Consider the following 19,134-nt stretch of genomic DNA (forward strand, 5'->3'; position numbering starts at 1 on the left):
CTTTAAGTAGGCAGTTGTCCATGGAGGCTGTAGATCAGACTAGAGGTTAGTGTCTAATGTCCTTAGACATACTGTTTCTAAGATAGAAATATGTGCTGACGACACATCAATGTTCCTGAGTGACTCCATCATTGTGTATTCAAGCTTCATCCTGTAAAAAAACTTTAGGCTGTCATAAATGGATGACATCATATTGTTAACAAGTCAAATTTCTCCTAGCAAATGGCAGAGGACACACTGCCCATTGTAGGTGATTGTGCCTCTCACCAGTTGATCCTTTGTTCTTGTTATGTGCAGTTAAAGTATTTTGCAAAGATTGCTCCTTTGGTCTATGTAATCTGTATTTGTAAACATGGTTGTCATTTTTTGTACAGAAAATCAGTATTCATTTCTGAAGATTACCCAATGACAGTTCATTGCAAACCAGGCCGCTCAAGCCTGACACAAACAGAGCTGGTAATGGCAGGTAGTTAATAGTAGAAACCGCGGTGGATGTCATGGATATAGTCCTACCTCTTGGAGACTATCCATGGTCAAAAGCATTACTAGTTGACCCACCAAGGGTAATTCAACTTTGTAGGTTGTATGGCCATACTGTACATTGCAGATTATCCTAGTCTACACACTGTATCATGTGTAGGTTGTCACAGACTGAAATGAAGGTAAATGTTGAGTTAAGAGAAAATCTTGGCGTGGAGGTGGTAGGTGTTGCGCTGAGGAGAAACAGACTAAGGTGTATCGTACAGTGATATTTCAGTTCTGATATTAATTGTAGTTTCCATTTTTATTTTTAGAAATTAGAAAATAATTTTTTTATTTTTATTTAGTTCTAGTTTTCAGTGGAGTCAACAATTTTTATTTTTATTTAGTTCTGTGTTTAAAGTTTTAGTTTATATTTTATTTAGTTCTGGCTTTTTTTACATAATATTAGTACAATTTTCATTTTTCTCTGTTGCAAGACCACAAATATCAGCATTTTTTACACACAAATAGGTAAGGTACATATTGGCTAAGAAGGAACGTTACATGTATAGCGGCGAGAGAGAGCGCATTTGCTCTGCACCCTCCATGTGTTCTAAATTTGCCATTGCAATTTCACAATTCATACTCATTCAGTACAAATAAGTGGTGTACAAAAAAAACGAATTTCAGCTTTGACCTTAGTTGAAATATTTAGTTGTTTTTAAAAGCTTTTAATTCTGATGCTTTAATCAATTTTAATACAGACTACTCAACGAAAGAATATCTTATTTAAGGTCAAAATTTAGTTTTTAAATATTGGATTTTTTTTTCTTAGTCTGATCCCATTTTTATAAAATTGAAAACAGTTTATGGTCTTACTTTTATTTGTAAATGAAATCCATGCGCATATTCTTCTCCATGAAAATCTTTGTCACTTTCTTGGAAAAGTCCTCCTTATTTTCGTTTAGTTTAAAAACTCTTAATCTTCTATTTTTGGCAGTCAGTTGGTACAAAAAATAAAAATGAATGGACCACTGCAGTGCACTTGACTTTCTATCATTAACTTATTGGCGCCTTGAGCCTCTGCGTAGAAGAACAGCAGCAACAAGCACATGTTGGGCTCACAACCTTGTACCTTCGATCAGCAAGACAGATATGTCACACACATTCATTAAATATATTAGCCAGACTGTGGAAAGGCAGGGTGTTTAATAAACCTGTGTGCAAACATTTTATTGGCAACATACAGAGAGACAGCAACAGGCACAAGCTAATTGCTAATTGCCGTGTGTGAGGGACAGCGCAGTTTAATGTGAGGGCTCGTCTCGTCACACCTCGCGTTTCTACCCTGTATTTGAACAGGAAATGTGCAAATTCAGCGTTTTTGATTATCAAAATTATTGGAATCATAGAGAAAACAAATTCATAGCACAAACCAGTGGACAAATTTATTTTATGTTATTATTTTTTTTTTTTTTACTTTTCATGATGACAGGTGAGACCGCATGTTCCTGTATGAAGTGCAGTCATGGTGTCAAAGAAGTGCTGGACTTCCACTATGCACTGATCCTGCTGGCCCTGCGCTGAACCTCCGAGACTCTTCTTCTTGCACGCTACATTTGCTTTTGTTATCATCTGTGCTGTAATTAAAGTATTTGCACACGTAACTTTCTCGCTTTCTACCTGCAAACATCTGTACAAAAGTTGCTATCGTCAACCACAAGCGCTTACTACTTCAACCCAACGAGCTAAATGTGCTCAACAAACAAACAGTCTTTTACAGAAGTTGCGCCACGTGACTATAGTAATCTCAAGTTACGAAGTCACTGCATAGTAAACAGCTCAACATATGTGAACACTCAGGGCAACCTACAAACAACCCCTCTGCATGACTGAACCGGAAAGAACGAAAATGCTATTGCTGTTTTTTTTTTTGTTTTTACTCAGTTTTCATTCTCATTTTAGTTTGTTCACAAATCACTAATTTTAATTTTTATTTAGTTTTAGTTTATTTGTTTACCTTAATTTCAGTTCTCATTCTTGTAAAACGAAAAACAATATTTTTAGTTCTAGTTCTCGTTTTTATTATGAATATATCACTGGTATCATGGGCATTTTGGTGAAAGGCAAACAATGATTGGGCAAAGAGGTGTACCATGAAAGAAGGGTAAGGGTTGAGGCTATGAGGGCAACCAAAGAAGACATGGTGGTGCCAGATAATTTGAAATGGGAAGAAAAGATGTAGGGAGCAACCAGCTAAAGTTCATAAACCTGCAAAAATGCTCTTTAAATGAATCATGATGATTATGTGTTAGTATCAAATTTTTTCTGCCCATTATACTTCAGACTGGTATTGGTGATCTGTTTATTATAATGATAAAAATACATTTTTATGATTTTCTATACTATTTAAATTGTATTTAAATGTAAGAAGATATAGACTTTTACACATTGGGTCTAAAGCTACCAAATCAAAGACAAAAGTGTAAACAATTGCTTTCCTCCAATTCGGTGTTTAACTTATGAATATTATCTTTTTGTGAACCAAAATAATCTGTGACCCAATAACCAAAATACCATCTGAACCACAGAATCATTGCATCCATAGCTGTTTGTAGTTTTTTTTTTTTTGTACCGATTAATTTTGCTTAGTATGATGATAAAAGAAATATTTCCAACATAATTGAAAATCTGTTGAATTGCAGAATACATGCAAAAAAATACCTGAATGAGTATGGTCTAATGCAGTGTTATTCTGTCCCCTTTAAACAGACTGAAGATTTTAATTTTATGTCTGAATTATAACTTTTATAAATTATGATTTCCCCAGTTCCACATTGCTATTTATTTTACTGTTTAGAGTAAAAAGGTGCATTTTTCCCCTTTCATTCAATAACACCAGGTTTACTCCTTCTGAACATTAATTTTCCTACAGTGGTTTTACACATATATTAAACAGGTTATACAGCATATATATCGTGGGCATCTTAATTAATTTTAGTGATCTTTAAAACATGGGTTGCAAAGTAAGTAACATAAGAGGCTTCTTCTCTCTCCTACCTTCTCAAAGTGTTATTAATTCACATATTCAGATTGTGAAGGCATGAACTGAGCTTTTTTCTCTCCAGCATAGGGTCCTGGTTGAGCAGCACTGATGTGCTGATGGGTGATGAATAATTCATGAGCAGAGCAACGCTACGCCTCGTTGGGCCCATTCACTGACAGGGCTGCCTCTGCTGCCTGTGCTGCTTTAATTGGAGGTTTAGATGGCCTTGCTGATGAAGCCTTGTTAATGGTCTTCTGTGCAGTCAGGGGACTTGCTGTGTCTTTGACAAGCTTGTCGCCAGAAGCACCTCTGCATTCCAATGCAGGCACTGAAAGATATCAGAATAAAACAATACAATTATAGAATTGAAACTATCAGACACTAAAATCTATGGGAGTGCCAGTATCCATACTAAATGCCATATCCATCACAGATACTGATACAATTCACATAGCATACAGAAATGGGGCAGATGAAAGTAGTTTCAATAAACAAAATCTTAACAGCGCTATGTGAAACCTTTCCTTGTGCTTCTTTGAATTAACATCTCATTTTTAAGTTTATGTTAGAATTTTTGATATATTTATAATCTGTTTATATTTAAGATTTAATGGTTTATCCACTTAACTGTGAACTAATCATATTTTCATTTAATTGCAAAAATAAAAGTGAAAGGGTAACAGTTATTTATATATTATTGTATATTTAAATTTTAATAATAGTCTCGATTTTTTTTCTTCAATGAGTTATACTGTATTATTATGCTTATATTTTATGTTTCAGATTTGCTCAAATTGTAAATTATGCTCAAAGTGATGTTTGCAACATTATGCTTCAAGTAGTAAGGGCTTATACCAAGGTTTCTTGGAATAGGAGATGTATAGATATTCTGCAGCTGTGTTTGTGATATCTTCATTTGAAAATACAAAATATTTATTTTTATTTTTTCCCAAAAAATACTGTAGAAAAGTATAACGCTTGATAATGACTACAATATGTTTATGGAGATGATTGTTAAGTGTTACACAATTTTTCCATCGTTTGAGTAATGTCACCAAGTGCCCACATCGGTATGTCACAAGTTTTGGGAATGTAGTACACAAAAACTGTTTTTAATAAAAAATCATTGCATATTTTTCAGATAGTCTTGAGTTTAAAATTGCTTCCAATGTTTTAATAGCAATATTTGGGGTAATACTAAATGCAGGAAGACTGATTTTCCCCACCTGAAGAACCTTAATCTACTTTCCCTAATGCAGTGGGAAAATGATGTTCTCCATTAACTCAAAATGGAAAAAATCACATTGTCTTAGTGAGGATTTGTTGAGATTTTTTTTTAGACTTTGACCAAAATTCATTACTATAATTCTAAGCTGGGTTTGTGTTGAACTTTAATTTTTTGCTGATTTATTTTATATTAAAAACCACTTTAGATGGAGTTCTTGTATTGTACAAGTCATGTGATAGCTGAGCGTGATGGATTTTCTCCATCACAAAATGTATTACATTTTGTTTTTTGTTTTGTTAATTGCATAAAAAGAATAACAATTTTTTTTCATATTCTAAAGAGAAAAGATTTGTGCTTTATTAACTACCTGTACATATTGAGAAGTTACTTTTGGCCGCATAATTTAATATGACTTTTTGCCTTGTTTTTAGGCTCAGTAGGCACTCCCTTGCCAGGAGTGGAGGTACGTATTACAGTGGAAAATATGAAGAAAGAAACTTCCTCCTATACTATAATTGCTGAGGGTAACTGCAGAGGGACCAAGGTAAGCAAGACCAAAAAAATGACTGTCTTAACAGTAAAATCGTTTAATTTTTTCTGTTTATTGCATAGTTCATATTCTCTAAACTTCAGTGTTTGATTTGCTGTATTACTTTCTAACCCAAAAAGCAAAGGAAATTGTTTTTTGCTGAATGTGTACCATCTAGTGGTCACATTTTGTAATAAGGTGTTCCATTTCTTTCAGGGCATGTTTAGTGTAAGTTGTGTGTGAACAGATTTATTGTTCAATTTCATTTGTGAGAAAAATGTGTATTATTTACACACAAAACAAAGCAAGGCACATGGTTGAAACAGTGATACAAAATACGATAAGGAATGAAGCTTTGAATCACCCAGACGATATCACTATTTATTTCAGCATTTTTCACTTAGAATCTTTTCTGTTTGATTAATTAACTTAGTGTTTAAAGCTCATTTATTCACATAACTTTTTAAGAATTTTAGAATTATCACTTATTTCTGTCATTTGATTGCAGTAAAGTAATAGTACTCACTAAAATACATATTTTTGATTGATTGATTTAATAATAAATGCACACATATTGGTTAAACTCAACTTTTTTAACCTTTCTTTTTATCGTCAACAATACTTCATTAGGACATCATTATTTCTTTCATAGCAAACACTATTTACAAATCCCTTACAAAAACATGGTGATCAATGTTATAAAAATAAAATATGAGACTGACTATATTGATAAATTAGTAATTTATGGAGTAAATTTTACTAATAATAATAATACCTCACTCATTTTTTATTGGCCTCACTTGGTGATGGTATTGGTAGCAGCATGTCAACCCAAGTACACCTGGTCACACTATCCCTATCAATTGTCTAATGATCCTTTTGAGAATCTCCCGTACTCCCAGAATAAACATTCTCCTTTCAGTTTGTAATTATTTTGCCTTTTGGTCTTCTCCTAATAGGTTGTACAATTTCTGTGAAAGCACTCAGGAGACACGCTGCTATAGTACATACACATTCCACCTTAACTGGCTCCTAATAGTTCTTCTTTGAAGATCTTCTGTATTGTTGAGCTCTTTTTCCCTGTCACAGAGAATGAGCCCTGAAACCTTAATCAGGAACATAATTTTAGTTGTTTGTATTTATGATTGTATTGCTTATTCACAACTGTAAATGACAGTGGGGATGTATACTTGCTGGTAAATGAAAGGTTTCTGTAAGGATCTAAAGTAGCTCTTATATTGTTATGTAAATAAAAATGTTCTTTAGGCTTGGAGTATAAAGTACAAAAATGTACTTTACTCAAAAGAGTAAAAATTGCCTTTATTTTTGCCTTTAATATTGAGAATACTGAATACCCCCAACAAACAAAGAGATAAAAGTTTTTTTGTGTAAATTTACTGAATAGTATTATAATATTATGAAAAAGAGAATTTAACGTTTATCATTCCTTGTGCTTTTTATTTTAAAGAGTATCATGTGGATAGTGTCTGCTTTATTTCATGACATTTTTAAAACGTAAAACTTTTATAATCATTTAATGTGAGATGAATACTGTATGAGGTGAATACTATAAGTACATGGGCAAGACTTAATCTGTTTAAAGATAGTTGACTAAATTGACATGTATAATAACATCTTCAGCATTCTTTATCAGAATGTTTGGGTTTATATTTTAAATGCACCAGTCTTCAATGCTTATTTTTTAATTGTTAGAGCCTATTAAAGTGTAAATAACAACTCAAAGAGGCACAGTCACACAATGGCACTGTGCCAATTTACAATAACCAATCAATCAAATACTAGAAGAGTGTCAAGCAAATATGGGGAAAACAACTCATTTTCTTATTGAAGGTATCTCAGTCATTAATACACAAGCTGTGTGGAGTGGCAATAAGCTATGCCATAATGCCCTTATTTGATGTAATTGCTACATGGTTTTGATTGAGATGATTTTCACAATTTTGTTTTCCATTTGTTAGTTTTTTTGCTTTGCGCACTCCCCCACTCCTACCTATTGTCTATGGGTAAAGAGCAAAAGCTTTAAATTTGTCAAAAATTTCCATCTCTGGTTTTCAACAGATCTTAAAATTTTACGTTCCCCGACACTGAAAACTTTGATATCTCGATGATAGGTATGTGTCTGTATGTGTGTCAGTCTCTTGAGGATAGTCTAGAGCTAAAATAACTGGACAGAAAAATACCAAACTCGAAACTTAAGTCTGTTATGAGATGGCGATGTGTTGATAAGTTTTTTAGCCAAATCGTGCAAGAGAAAGAGGCACTCTAGAGGAACTCTCAAATACCGTAATTCTTCAGTTAATTATAAATTCTTCTTGCCAATTGCTATCATAATGAACTATTTTATGATCATAAAGTTTAGAGCCGCAAATAATTCCTGAAATGTTATAGAATAGTTTGGGTAACTTGATTCCTAGGGTGTAAAGCCTACTGGTGCTCATGTCCAAATTTTTTATTGTCTAAATAAATCAGCAAGTTAAAAAAAAATTTGGTTGACATAATTTTAGTATCTAATCATTTGTTATCAGCCAGTTTAAATAAGAATGCAAGTTTTCTATTTTCATTCAGGTAACTGCAGGTTTAAATGAAAAGGAAGGAGAGCTACAGGTTAAAGGTCCTTCCATATTCAAGGAATATTGGAACAAACCACAGGAAACTAAAAATTCCTTCACCACAGATGGGTGGTTTAAAACAGGTAATGTGTACAGGAACCCAGCCTCTACAATTTTTCAGTGCTTTTGTATGTCTTCATTAATTACTTATTAAGCAGTAATTAAGTTTCAGTTCAGTTTGAACCCTAATGGAAGCACATATCACATCAGTGTATGGTTTAAAAATGCTGATTAGATATTACCTCTATTGATATAATGTATAAACTAATAGCTCTTATTTGTAAAATACATTTGTTTTGTTTTTTTTTCTGATAGCTGTGGTAACATTTTGGGACATATAATGTCTGTAACAAAGTTACAGCACTAGATCTGACATTTTCACTAAGTTATTCTGAGGTGACAGATTTCAGGTTTTAAGACAAAATGTTCTCTCCACTTTTTGTATTGATTTACTTTTATCACTATATAAAAATAATAGTTTTGTGTTTTAATTAATTCGGGTTGCAGAATAAGAAAGTATAGACCTCTTGTAAATTATCTTTATATACAGGATTGAAAATCAGTAGTCCCTTAGACTAGAAAGAGTTTTAGTCCTATCCAGAAATCAATAGTGGTTTCATTTACAACAGTCTATGTTTTTAATTGTGTGAGTGATTGTGCTTGGTGTAAGTGGCACTTCTATAGATAATCTGTCGTGGCTTCCCACTACTCAGCTTTGACATCTCCACACTCATTTGTAATAATTGATTTTTCTTTCCTATCCTGAATTTGTGTTTCAGTTATCCATGCCATCATACTGTGCTTGCTCTCAGTCAACAGCTATTACTCCTGCCAGGAATCAAAAAGCACTTCTATGAAGCTAACGCATGTTTAAAGTACCATACACTTTGATTTGTTGTGTAACAGTCATTATTACTGATAAGGTGCCCAAGGCCCTTAGGAATTCTTATTTGTTGAGAGTCAAACAGTGAGTTGCACTGAAATGATTGATATTCTCAAAACCTAGGCAAGAAGTGATTTAAGTTGTTAGTTCTAGTATAAGATTTTCCCAGAAGCTCACAGTAAATGTATTTACTGTATGTTTCTTAGTACAAAAATACAAAATTGTCACAGTATATACTGTTCGTAGTTAATCTCAAAGTTTTTCTTGCAGAAATTCAGTGAATTTCCACACATTATGCAATTTTATGGTTTGTTATTGTACAGCATTAAGCCTCAAAGTTTATTATAGTAGCACAGTTGTTTTCTTAATATAGTATTAATTAATCTCCATAATTTGCTTGAGGCATTTATATGTTATACAGTATATGGCTATAAATCTGTAATGTATGGTATTTTTTACATTCATACACAGTTACTATCATTGTAATGTATTAGTCTTTAATATAAATATATTTACAATTTAAAAATGTAATATTAGCAGGCAATAGTAACTCCTCTAAATTTTTTGGGAACCCTTACTTAAAATGTCTGTTATTGTGAATAGTTACATGAGCAGAAGATGAACTTAAAGATGACACTTCTGTTCAACATTTTATGCAAGATTATTGTATTGTTTTTATTTTATACAACTGTACAGTAAAAAAAAAAAAAAAGGAACGCCATGTTAAAGTTTGGGCAGCCCAAGATGTTTGGGGTCACAGATGACTTTTACCAAGGTCTCAGACCTTTACCCCACTAAGGTTATGGCTTGTTCATAGTCATTGTTAGGAAACCCCAGGTGATGTAAATTGCAAAGCTGTATAAATTCTCTGATTCCTCAATCCTTGTCCCAACAAACAGCAGCCATAGACTCCTCTAAGCAGATGCCTAGCACTCTGATAAATAACCGATGCTCACAAAGCAGGAGAAGGGCACAAGAATATAGCAAAGAGTATTCAGGTAGGTGTTTCTTCAGCTCGTAATGTTATTAAGAAATGGCAGTTAACAGGAATGATGGAGGTCAAGTTGAGGTCTGGAAGAGCAAGAAAACGTTCTGAAAGAACTGCTCATTGGACTGCTAGAAAGGCAAATGAAACATCAATTTGACTGAAAAGACCTTCAGGATGATTTACCAGACTCTGGAGTGGTGGTGCACTGTTCTGTTGTGCAGGGACAGCTGAACAAATTTGACCTTCATGGTAGAATCGGAAGAAGCAAATCTTTCCTTCATCCTAGCCACAAAATTCAGCATCTGAAGTTTACAAATGAACATTTACTGTCCGATAGAGATCCAAATGCTGTATACTTAAAATATCAGTTTCTCAAGGAAACTCACACTTAGCTGAAATGGATGTTTGATGTTAAGTGTCAGCTAACATCATAACATCATAATGGGGAGCCTGCAGCCAAGGTGTGCAGGTGCAGCTTACAGTGGTTTCAGACAGTATTCACTTTCTGCAGACATTATTTTGTTATGATTTACAGTAATCTTAAATGGTGTTGTTGAGCAGTAGTGAGACTCAGGTTCAACAGATATGTTGGGATACCAACCAGGTCATCCCATTTAATTTGTTAAATAAAATTAAGCAAAACTAATGCGCAAAGGTGTTATACAACAGAAATATAGGCTCCTTCTCCTAGTTCAATAATGCTGCTCCGTTGTGCAGGTCATGTCTTTACAAAGCTCTGTCCTTCAGTCGGGCTCGAATCAAAGTGAGACACCTCCTGCTGGGAATGCCTGACTTTATACGACCTGTCCCAGAAGGGGCAGAGTAACAATAACAACATCGACGTGTCCAAACTCTCTGGGCAAGAAATAGGGACGTAGACTTACGGCCAACAGTTCGATGTCCCAGCAGCAAGTGGAGATTTTGACGTTTACATGTCCAGAGTTACACCACCTTGTATTTACATTTAGAGCGAGTCCTCCTCCTTTCCGCTTTCCACAGGTATTTGCGTCTCTGTCTGCTCTGACTGTGCTAAACCGGGTAGCTCCACGTTAGCATCTGGAATGTTAGTTGTTAGCCACGTTTCACAAAAACACAACAAACTGCATTCTCTTTAGGTCCTGACATTTTTCACCAGCGTGGCCAGTTCGTCAATCTTTTTTGGTAGTGAGTTCACATTTCCCAGGATCACAGAAGGCACTGAAGGTTTGAAACGCCACTTTCTTGCAAGCCACTTCGCTTTTAGCTTAGCTCCGGCTCTGCTGCCACGATACCACCTTTTTACCTCGTCAGGTAAATAGGGAACCACACTGGCGCGGGCATTTGTTCTCAGCATTTGAAGTTGACTACTTGAATAGACGAGTCTCGGCTTGTAAAAATCCATGTCCAAGTAGTAAAAAGTGTCCAGGGAACAAGTCCACATAAAAGAAAGTGATAGGAGTGATCAGTGAAATAGAGAAAATAGAGAAAAAGGTCGAAAGATAAAGTCATACACGGAGCTGTTGGAAAGGCAGCCACTCCCGGCGGCGCCTGAGTCATATCAGTAATAGATATTGTCACACACGTGCGAGTAGGAGGCAGCTAAAGGGCCTGAGTAATTGTAAAAAAACATCCGATCAGGGGGCGGCGGAGTGTGCCGACTGTCTTTCTCAGTTCCCTATAGAACTTTTCCGGGAAATCCTGCAAAATTCTGGCACCTCAGAAGACGTCACTTCCGAAGCTGGCCCCTTTGATGACGTCACCTGGTCCCAGTCCCTTTGCTGACATCAGTTCCTCTCCAGTCCTTTAAAGCCTCCATCTTGGGCTACTATAGAGAGTTCTGTTTTGGACTCTGTGATATGCACATCGTGCTTTTGATTCAAAAATCCCTTTTGCAGCTGGGAAAAAAAATATATGGGTGGCTGCCCCAAACCTTTATAATGTCTTGGACTCGTATGTATGACAATATATACTTGATACAATAATAATAATAATAATCTAGAACAATTAACAAGTAAAATAATATTCATAAGCTAATGTACAAAAATGTATTCAGTAACAAAGTTCCTTGTACATATCTGTCTTATAAACTTTAATACTTTAATTCTATACAGACTGGTAAAATTGCAGCTTTACTGTGCTCTATTTACCCTCTAATTTACAACTTTCCCACTTAAAATGATGTGTTCTCACACAAAGCACCTTTTGCGATAGCCCATCTATGTCTGTCTACATGAAACATCTTGGGCCCTACTAATTTTGTTGAAATGTGTCACACTTAATCTTCATGAAAATTTGTTGAGACAGTTAAATTTTCATCTAAATATCCAGAACAGATTGCTTTGTACGCAGCTTTAACATTTCTAAATCTTCCTTTGAAAAGCACTAGCAAATTTGCAAACTTGTCTTAAAATAGAGAAATGTTCTGTGCGACTTCAGCTACTAATTAGTTACTGTTTCACTTTTACCTTGACAGCAGTTACACCAACTTGTACATTTTGTTTATTTTTCACTTTTTCACATACAATAACTGCAGACTTCCTACTTCCTGCAGGTAGGAAGTCCCTGTTACTGGCTGCTTGTGTCCTTGGTAGATGGCAATCCTCCATTGGCTAGTTGAGGTGGGGGCGCACAAAGGTACCTCTATATCAACAAAAACATTTTTTTCTATAGCACATTTTCATATAAGCAATGTAGCTCAAAGTGCTTTAGCAGAGGTTCAAGAAGTAATTACATGTGAAGAAAAACAAATTAAATAAGACATCAGCATGTTGTTTCCATTTTATGTAAAATCTTCCCTGCGGTTTGAGTGTAAACAGAAGAGGAGCAGTGTAGTGGCTTTTCACTCCTCTGGATGATTTAAGTTGCAAAAGATAAGTTAAATGATTTTCCTATTCATAAAAGTATAAAATACAAGCAGTGAAAGCAAAATGTTGTTTAGATATGAGTATAGTGCCCTGTTGTGTCTTAGCCACTATGCACAGAGCAAATAAACATTTACTTAGTATTTACCTCATACTAAACTAACCTCACAGTTCCATTATCTGCAGATTATAATAATTCACTATTTTGCTAACACCTGAAAAAGATGCAACAAACAAGGATAAAGAGTTGAGGTATCACCTTAGTGACCCCATATAATTGGATGAAATAAAGTACAAAAAGCATGCAATAATTTCCATCTTTTCAGATTGGAGGTCTTTCTCAAACTGGGAACAAAATGGCCGGGTCCCAGGTTAAGTGGTCATGAGGCAGGAAAGGTTGGGTCCATGTGGACAGACAATGAAAGTGAAGTCAGCGATGGAGGAGCTGTCAATCTTCTGTTCTGCAGAGGGAGAATGTAATACCACACAGCGCTAACCATGGTCCAGCGAGTAATTACCATCACTAAAGCCCTTAAGCAATCTCCTATGTGCGCACGTGTGTGACGCACTGTAATTTACTAGAGTGACCAGACGCCCCAGTGACAGCAACAGTCCTGATATCAGGCTATGCACCTTGATAAATAACTGAAGAATATCAAAATCTTTAAATTAAATAGCTATTAAATAAATGAGGGTGGTCTTTATACTTGTGCATACATGCTACAGATATATCCTGGTTTAGGACTTTGAAAATCTGGTCACCCTGTAATTTACTATCAGAGTGCCACATTCACCTAATATCCCTAATATTCAATGGCTGTAATTATGTTTGCCTTTCACTTCTGTTATTCCCTAACATTTGTCATAACTAAACAGCTTTGCAAGCCCCATTTCATGAAAATTACTATGGCCCTGACATACTCAAGCACAGAAGTAATTACAAGAGGATTTTATTAATGTATTTAGGTTATGATAACTGGCATTTGCAAATTATCATTATATGTGAATATTGTGTGTGTTGATTTGTGTCAGGTAGTGAGAGTGGGTGGTCAGTGTGATGGACCAGAGTCTAGCCCAAGCCTGTTTTAGCCTTTTGCCCAGCCAAGTGGAATAGCCTGTGGCCCCCACAATCCTTAAATGGATTGAGAAGGTTCTAGAACTGACCTAATTAACTCAGTCCATTGAAGGCTAAAGTATCTGCACAGTCCCTGAATGTTATGCAGTGTGTACATTTTCTAACGTGTAACTATTATTTTCTAAGCTAAGGGCTGAGGCTTTTATAGTGTCAATACATCTTTAAACACTATTGTTTTTTAAATATCTTATCATTTTTGGTTTTAAATTAAGCCTGTATTGACAAGCAAACATGCAAATTAAAATTAATTTGAAATGCTTTAATTAAAAGGAGTTGTGAGGGCTGCATAAAAAAGATATAAAGAAGGAAGAATGTAACTGGTGCATTGTAGGTGTTGTAATCTTTAATTTTTTATAAATGTATTAAGTCAAATCTGATTATATTCATGGTAATATACTATATATATGGAATCTGGGGTTTTCGTGTGCAAGCATTTCAAATGCTGGGTCAGAAAAGGTGTATCGAAGGTTAATTAAGAAACATATTAGTTTGAAGGATAACCCACATATTGCTGTGAAAAACAATTATTGTTGCTATTTTCGGTTACTGAAAATCTGCTTATTCTTTGATTTCAATTTTTGGTTCTCATTTTGGTTTTGATGCTTGATTGTTTTGATCTTTTGCCTGTTCTTCGACTACACTTTTCATGGTCATTTTTCTTTTTACTGCCTTTTGTGAAACAGTGCACAATAAATAGCTATATATAAATTATCAGTGAATGGGCTGAAAGGGTAAGATAGTGCCTAATCCATTGTTGTAATTGTAAGTAGAAAGTATGAATGAGGGGATAAATGACAGCCACAGCTTCATTTAGCCTAAGCCTGCTAAAATAGACATCCCCTAATGCCTTCTAAATTTGGATATACAATTTGTGAAAAACCTCAATGAATAATTGTAAGACATTTGTGTTTTGTTCAAACATATATATAACACAGAGATGTAGCAGCCATGCACAGAACTTTCACACATGCCTATTTCAAGTTCAGTACTGTCTTTGGTATTGCTGTGTCACAAGCATGTAAGGAAAAAAAAAATACTGTTTCAGCTCATGAGATGTGCTGAAACCAAGTACTCTCACCCAATCCACCAAACAGTGCTGAGTGATATTTCTTTTATTTCTAACCGCAATTGTTTCTTCCACTTATGATCTTTGCAGCCACCCAGGCTTTTGAATTCAGTGCGTGTGTCATCAGTGAACTTAAAAAAGCAAAAATGTGTTGAGAAAAACTGCCAGATTTCTATTCTGTGTTTTTTTTTCAAACTTGCAGTATTTCAAGTACTTCCTACAGATGTATCACATTGATGACTATGCACTGGCAACACAGCACCGCATGGCAAATTATTTATGCAAATTACCCATGTACTCTGCAACCTTAAAACAAGCCTTAAAGGACCATCCCCTTCTCCTAATCAGAAAACACAGGAAATGCTGTGAAATAAAAAATTAAAACAAAAGATTTATTACTTTTTATAAGGTGTTTCTTTATTCTTAATTAAGAAGAAAGTGCAATGCATATGCACAGGTACATGGTAAACAAAAAAAAGTGCTTCCAACTGTGCTCAAAGTGGCAACTTCAAACAACGGAAGTGGCCAGTGTGCTCCAGACTTTGCACTCTCTCTGTGCAATGATCTGTATTTTATTTACTTATTGCTAGTTTGTGACCATTTATTGTATTTTATTTGTGCAATTGATTCTGTGTCTTTCGTTGTTTGAGGTACAGTGGTTAGCACTGCTGCTTCGCAGATCAGATCACATATTTGGCCACAAAAATCAGTCCAGAATTGTTGACTTTCCCTAATCCTAGGGGTCACTTAAAAGACAATTGAATTATTATAATTCACTCAAAACTAGTCCAGTTCCTCCTTCCACATTGACTACAAGGCATTTTACAGGGTTTGGCGACATTCATTAACATTTCCACAATTTTGCCAAACTTGGCAAAAGCAAATTCAGCAGAGTTAGTTCATCACTAGTGTCTTTTAATTCAATAATCCTCCTGTTTATGTAATATAGCTCAGAACGAAAATAAATATTTTTTTTCAAAAAATTTAAATAGAAATTCTAGTTTAAACCAATTCCGGTAGCTCAGTCAGAATATTTGCAAATTATCTTCAGCACTTCCCTTTTTACCCTTATTTTATCTTTATACTTACCATTATTTTACTTGGTCATTGTCTAGTACCAACCTCCAAGCATGTAAGCAGCAAGCAGAACATGCTTCCATTTCTGTCTATCTTCTGTTCTTCTTGCATCTGTGATGATATCCATACCTGTCCAGTCTCTCATATTATCTTTCCACTTCCATTTTCTCCACTTTCCCACCTTACATTCCTGAATAGCCTCCTTCTCTAAACACACATGGCTTTTTCCACTATTATTCATATATTTACTGTTTGGTCTGTCACTTCCTATCTAGAGACATCAACTTCCATTTTAGTTTTTATCCTGCTCATAATTACAGATAAGAGTATCTTTCCTCCATGTGAAACCAGAGAAATCATTCTACTTTTGGACGAGTCTGCAAATCACCTCTCTGGTGTTTGATAAATACTAACTGTGTGCAATCTGTTGGCCACTGCCCTGATTTCCGTACATCTAAACAAAGTTGATGCAGGATGTGAATTATATTTTCTCCTCCATATTTATACAATTCCATAGTACATTGTCATGGTGCTTTCCATCTCTGGTGTCATTCTGTTTCCCCCTCTTCTTCTGCCTAATTTCTATCACATTTCATTTCCACAATGCTGTTGTTTCCCGGGCGGCATGGTGGCACAGTGGGTAGTGCTGCTGCCTCGCAGTTAGGAGACCCGGGTTCACTTCCTGGGTCCTCCCTGCGTTGAGTTTGCATGTTCTCCCCGTGTCTGCGTGGGTTTCCTCTGGGTACTCCGGTTTCCTCCCACAGTCCAAGGACAGGTTAGGTGGATTGCGATTCTAAATTGTCCATAGTGTGTGCTTGGTGGGTGGGTGGGTGTGTGTGTTTGCGTGTGTGCACCCTGCGGTGGGCTGGCGCCCTGCCCAGGGTTTGTTTCCTGCCTTGCGATTGGCTCCAGCAGATCCCCATGACCCTGCAGTTAGGCTATAGCGAGTTGGATAATGGATGGATGGATGGATGGATGTTGTTTCCCAGTGAACTTGCATATAACTCCTCAAAATAGGTTTTCCATCTCTTCACTGCATTCTAATTATCTTCATCACTGATATTAAACAATAAAGGTTGAAGTTGATGTGAAGTTCCTTGGCCATTTCATACCTCTTTAAATGTTTTTTTTTCCAGCTTAGTACATTGCAGACTTATAAAATGTTCCTTGTCATCATGAACCACTACTTGAACTTATTTGTACAGTTTCTTATATTCATCTGTTCCTGACAAATTCTTTGTTTTCTTTGCTTTACAATAGTTCAGTAATGATACTGTTGAATCTGTTATCCATTTTCTTTTAGTCCTGGTCTTTTGACCAATGTTGCTCTGTGGAATGTCTAATTTAATCTGCTTTATCTCCTCCCATTTGTCATTGGAGTTTATTCCTCATATTTTTCTGATAATTTAGCAAACCTGTTCTGTATTTCTACTAACTATTTTTCATCTTGTAAATTACCTAAATCTGATTTTGTGTTTTATTATCAAGAGAAATCCATGTATTATTTTCACTAGGAATGTTTATTATGAAATTGGATCTGTAATTGCTAGGCTGTTTTATACAGAAGCTAATTAATGTATGTCCTCTTTCATTAATTTCGCCCTGGCCACAATCACCAACCTATACTTCCATCTGTATATCACTTTCAACTTTTGCATTAAAATCACATATTATGATTTTATTTCTTGCTTTGCCATTTCTTCTAATGCCATCTGCAATTCACTATAGAACTTGTCCACTTCCTCCTCCTTCATTGCTGTCATTGATGCCTAGACTGGCATCACTCTAATATTCCTAGGTCTTGCACATAATTGAACGGTCAGTTATCACTCATTTTAAGGACTAAAACTGATAGCTGTCTTACTTGCCATCTTATTAAGACATACCACTGTCCCATATTCATATTAATCCTTAATTGCTAAATATTTGATCATATGGTGTTCAGTACTGAAGTGACATTTAACTGCCCATCTGACATCCTCCCCAGCAAATGTAGATTCACATCGAAGCCTGATGTTGTGACTTTGATTGCAGTTTAGCTCTCTGGATTTTGTTTTAGTTCACAATACTTAGGTAATCAGTTTCTCAAAAATGCATACATCTCCCAGTCCATTTTTAACAATCAATATATCACTTTTCACAATTCACTGTGCTGGCAGACAATGTGAAAAGGTTTCCTGGAATTGTACAGTGCCTCAGCGTTAATAATGGCTTCTGGTGTAGGTGTCCATCTGCATCAAAAATAATTTGATCAATGAAAGAAGAGGAGAAATAGATCTTCAATTCAAATCTCTTGATCTCAAATCAACACACTTCAAGTCTGTACAGTGCTCCGATTTTCTGGAAAGTATTTATTTAACAATATTTTAGCAAAAATGTATGCATTTTTGAAGTTGTGAGCAAACAACTTGCTTATATATGGATTATGCAAGTAATTAGAGATTTTCTTTATAGACATTTTAATATTATTTGTTGTTGTTCAGTACAGATTCCTTGTCAGCCCCAATTGAATCCCGCAGTATCATAAACTATTGATTTTCATTCTCCATGAAAACATGAGATTAAAATTCTTAATATGACATTACTACAAACAACACAGGCGTAAGTGAGTAAAAAATTATTTTTGGATGAAGTAATTCTTTAGAACAACCGTATTGAATCAAAATTATCACGCTCAGCCTCTCAGCTCTCACAAATTTTAAACTGATTTTATTATAATAATTAGGTTTGTTTCTTAAAGTAGTTAAATAGACAACTGTAGCAAAAATGATCAAAAACATTCTAAAAAGTAGGGAACTGCCAGGTGGAGCTATACCATATTAGTCCAAAGAACTACAAAGGGCAATACAAAAGTTGGGCAAGCTCACCAAGCATCCCAGAAAGATTGGTTGCTAACATGGCTGCCGAAGATCTGGGCGGAAGCAGGTCTTCTACATCCAATGAGCAGATGACTGCAGCATACAGTAGCTACAGGCAGATAGGTGACACACAGTCTCCAGTACCTGGTACATCCAGGGAAAAGCACTTCTTACTGTGAGATGGAAAGATGTTGGTACCTGCCATCTTATAAAAGATGTTCACACTGGAGTAAAGCCAGGGATGATTGTTACCAAAACTATGAGAATATTACCAGAACTAAAAATGCTAAGACTACAAACTGAACAGAGAAGTGAGAATCTTTGTATTGTTAATCACATTACCTACCACTCTTAGTGTAAGACTAAAATTGTTAAAGATTTACATCAGTAAT

The 19,134-nt window shown here is 35.3% G+C and overlaps 1 protein-coding gene across 4 annotated transcripts in view; it reads left to right on the forward strand.

Moving 5' to 3' along the window:
* Window positions 1–19,134, forward strand: part of acsf3 (acyl-CoA synthetase family member 3) — a 222,066-nt gene that overhangs the window by 106,128 nt on the left and 96,804 nt on the right. For all 4 annotated transcript variants that reach the window (XM_039763282.1, XM_039763285.1, XM_039763281.1 and 1 more), the window contains 2 exons: window positions 5,168–5,280; window positions 7,852–7,978. In XM_039763282.1, the coding sequence (XP_039619216.1) occupies window positions 5,168–5,280; window positions 7,852–7,978 (240 nt within the window). The remainder of the gene's footprint in view (window positions 1–5,167; window positions 5,281–7,851; window positions 7,979–19,134) is intronic.

The sequence above is a fragment of the Polypterus senegalus genome, chromosome 9, assembly GCF_016835505.1.
Source record: "Polypterus senegalus isolate Bchr_013 chromosome 9, ASM1683550v1, whole genome shotgun sequence".
In the NCBI taxonomy this organism is placed as follows: Eukaryota; Metazoa; Chordata; class Cladistia; order Polypteriformes; family Polypteridae; genus Polypterus; species Polypterus senegalus.